The 3,568-nt window shown below is 58.0% G+C and overlaps 1 protein-coding gene across 1 annotated transcript in view; it reads right to left on the reverse strand.

Moving 5' to 3' along the window:
• Positions 1-3,247: 3,247 nt before the first annotated feature.
• The window catches only part of ABLIM3 (actin binding LIM protein family member 3), a 58,184-nt gene continuing 57,863 nt past the window's right edge, over positions 3,248-3,568 (reverse strand). The window contains exon 23 of the mRNA XM_009285737.2: positions 3,248-3,459. Within this exon, the coding sequence (XP_009284012.1) occupies positions 3,346-3,459 (114 nt within the window). The 3' untranslated portion in view covers positions 3,248-3,345. The remainder of the gene's footprint in view (positions 3,460-3,568) is intronic.

Genomic DNA, 3,568 nt, shown 5'->3' on the forward strand with positions numbered 1-3,568 from the left:
TCTCGGCTTCGGATCGGCCAATCGCTTCGTCCGCCCCTCCCTCTGTGCACGGCAGCGCCGAGCACCGGCACGGCCCGGCACGGCACCGAGAGACCTCCTGGAGGTGTCCCCGCCGGCAGCACGGGCGGAAAGTTTGTCCCCACCACTGGTGACCCCCATGTGCAGCCCTGCAGCACCCACCTCCCTCCACCCCCCCTTGCACAGCCGTGGGTCTCCCGGGGTTCCCCCTCACCCCGTGCATCTCCCCCAGGTGCTGCCCCACACCGGGCATTGAGCATTCCCAGCAGCGGCAGCACCCGGAGATCCTGCCGTGAAGGGTGGGGGTCCAGAGCGGGCCACCTCCACCTGCCTGCTGCCTGCCCACGGGGATTGTTGGTTTGGGCAACTTCAGTTCGGGCAAAGATCCAGAACTAATGCCCCCACCCGAAGGCACACCCAGTGAGCAAGCACAGCTCACCCTTACCACCTCACTCCTTGCTTCACTGGTGCTGTCCCTGCTCCCCCCCTCCCCCAAACCCCTTCATATCTGCTCCCTCCTGGTGTCCCTCATGTGCCCAGCCTCTGCCTGGCCATGGTGCTCAGGCCACCGTCACTGTCTCTCCCCAACAAAGACCTCAGGGGAGACCTGGGCTTGGGAGACCTGTGGGGTGTGTGAGGGACTGTCCTGCGTGTGGAGAGCACACGGCAGCAGGGGCAATGACTCCTGGCACCCCCAGGACAATTTCTCCCGGCCTCAGGACTGCAGCTGAGACCTCTTCTGGGGACAGCAGGCTGTGACAGAAATGTGATTCAGTTTCACACGTACTCAATTATCACTTGGGAAAGCAGTAATTGAAATATTGGACATGCATTAGTAACTGGCCTCCAGGGCTTCCCCATTTGGGGCACTCAGCCCAGGGCAGATCAGAGGCAGTGACCCCCCTCTTGCACCCCCCTGTGCCCAGCTGGGAGCCAGCCCTGCCCCGCTCTCCCCAGGCAGCTCCTGCCCAGGCGCTGCTCCTTGCCTGGCCAGTGTTTGCTGGTCCCTCCCTTCTGGATCGAGCCCCATTTTCTCTCGTAACGCAGGGTCACCTCTGGAGCTGTCGTCGAGGCACAGGGCGCTTGCAGGCCAAAGCCGACAACACCGCTGCCTGCTGGGCTCCAGCTGTTTCGTGGCTGGGATGTGCAAAGCAGCCAAATAAGAGTGGGCTCAGGCAGTGACGGCTTCCAGGGCAGGCGCTAACACCCCTGCCACTGCTCGCCGGGTGCAGATGGGTGTTCTCTGCACACCCTGGGGCAATGGGAGCCCATGAGGGCTCCATGGGGTGTCTGCTGCCCCTGGACAGCATGGGCTGGAGAGGCTTCCTTGGCTCTGAGCGATAGCACTGAGCCCTGCCTCAGTTTCCCCGTCTTTGCCATGCAGGTAGATGCGGGGAACAGTTAGTTACTGTCCATAAAATGCTTTGAAAATGAAAAGACTCCTGCTGTTGTGTTATTATTATTAATAATAATAATTATATCCTCCAGGCTTTATCACTGAAACTGCTGCTGGAGATGGAGGTTTCTTATAGCCACAAACAGTTGAGCTTGATTTAGGGAGCTGGCATTTATATGAGTGAAATCATTATAAATACAATTGGTTCATTTACTGCTGCACTAAAGCAGACAGGAGCAATTACCAGTGCAATATTGCTACCTCCACCGCAGGCCCCAGCCCCTTCCACGCCAGCATAAAGCTCCTGGAGCTGGGGCTGCTGCTGCTGAGAGACCTCCTGCCCCGAGCACCCTGCACCCTGGCAAACCCCTTCAAGGTGCCCCGCACGTCTCTCCTGCCTCACACAGGAACCCGGTGACAGCTTTTTTTGGGCAACAAGCTGGGCGGCCTCGGCACCCAACGGTGGTGGTGCTGATGGCACGGAGGGCATTCAATCCACCTGATGGAAGACACCAGGACAGGAGAGTTTCAAAGAGGACCAGAACAGGCAGAAGCAGAGCTGGCCCGTGGCACAGTGAAGGTGAGACCCTCGCTGTCCCCTCAGAGGAACCCTGCTGACTGAGGTCTTGCAGAGGTGCCCCGTGGCTTGCTGGCCTGTTTGGGACTGCTTAGTCCTGCGGTATGCCTGAAAATTGTGCCAGACAAGCACCACAGACACCAGGAAAGATGTTTGTGTGGAAATAACCCTATTAGTTTTAAGAAAAAATAAGCAAAAGCAAAAAAAAACCCAGTAGTTTGCAGTGGAGTGAATGCTGAATGGCCCTGGTAATGGCCTTCATTCCTGGAGGCTTGCAAAGGGATTCATCTGGGACTCGGGCATCAGTGATGGGGCGATTCGGGAAAACCACCACGAAAAGGTCCAGCAGTTAGTGGGACCTGCACCCCGGCTCCCCGGCTCTGGCCTTGACCCCAGCTCCTGGCTGGACTGCTCCCACCACTGCTCATGTGGGTGCCGAGACCCTGGAGCAGCAGGGCTGGGTGCTCACACCATCTCTGGTAGGGCCTGATGCACGGTGGCCCAGGTCTGGGCGGCATCGCAGCTTGTCCGCTCTCGGGCCTTGCTGGCTCTGGGACAAGCCTGAAGAGCAGCAAGAAACTGCACAAAGGAGGAGGCGGCTTTGGCTATTTCATTTAAGAAGAGCTTGGTTTTGGGATGGCCTGGAAAGCCGTCGTTCCGGCACTTTGGTAGGAAAAACTGGCTCTGTAGCAGTACCGGGTTTGCAGGGAAAGCCAACGGCTCAGGATGTATCAGGGCTCAGGCTTGCACCTTGACCTGTGGGGGTGCACACTGCTCCCCGTGGGGTCCCCACCACTTCTCCTCTTTGTCCCCTGCCCCAAGCTCTGTATTTCTGATCCTGAGGGTGAGGCTGAAGGTGCCCCTAGTGCATGGCCATTTTAAAGGCAGAGAGGGCATTAAGGAGCCCATGGTGAGATCCTGCTTTCCTGAAGTTGTATCCAGGGCCTTTTCCAACCCTTAAGTAAATATACAGACCAGCTGAGGAGAGGGGGATGGGACACCCCCATCCCACCCCCCATCCCAGAGGCCTGCTCTCCCCCCAGCCGTGGGTGCCGTAGTTGCAGCAGGAAAAACCTCCCTCCTGTGCCCCCGTAGGGCAGCAGTGACAGACGCCAGGTGCTTCAGGGCCCATATGGCTTTAGCCCCCAGGAGAACCCAAGGATCGGTACAGAAACGGGGGGGGAAAAGAAAAGGAAACAAAGAGCATAAAATGATCTGCGAGACTCCAATTCACTCTCAGGGGTGCAGAGCGCGCCTCTGCCACATACAGCACTGAGAATCATACAGAGCTGCAATATAGAGATCTTTCTATGTATATATTTATAGGTATGTATATATTTATAGTGCACTGCATTTAAAACAGCCGGGCCTGCTTCTTCAGCTCGTTCCTCTTCCACAGGGCCAGGCGGTCGAACTCAGCGATGGTCATGCCAAAGATCTGGTAGAACTCCTCCTGGGAGAGGTGGCGCTGGGAAGAGATGGGATGCTGGGCGAGGGCTGGGGACCATGGCCACCACCCAGGGCCAACAGCCACCACGCGGGCCATATGGCTGCAGAGGGGTGGGAGGGCACGCAAG

The sequence above is a fragment of the Aptenodytes forsteri genome, unplaced genomic scaffold, assembly GCF_000699145.1.
Source record: "Aptenodytes forsteri isolate BGI_AS27 unplaced genomic scaffold, ASM69914v1 Scaffold54, whole genome shotgun sequence".
Lineage (NCBI taxonomy): Eukaryota > Metazoa > Chordata > Aves > Sphenisciformes > Spheniscidae > Aptenodytes > Aptenodytes forsteri.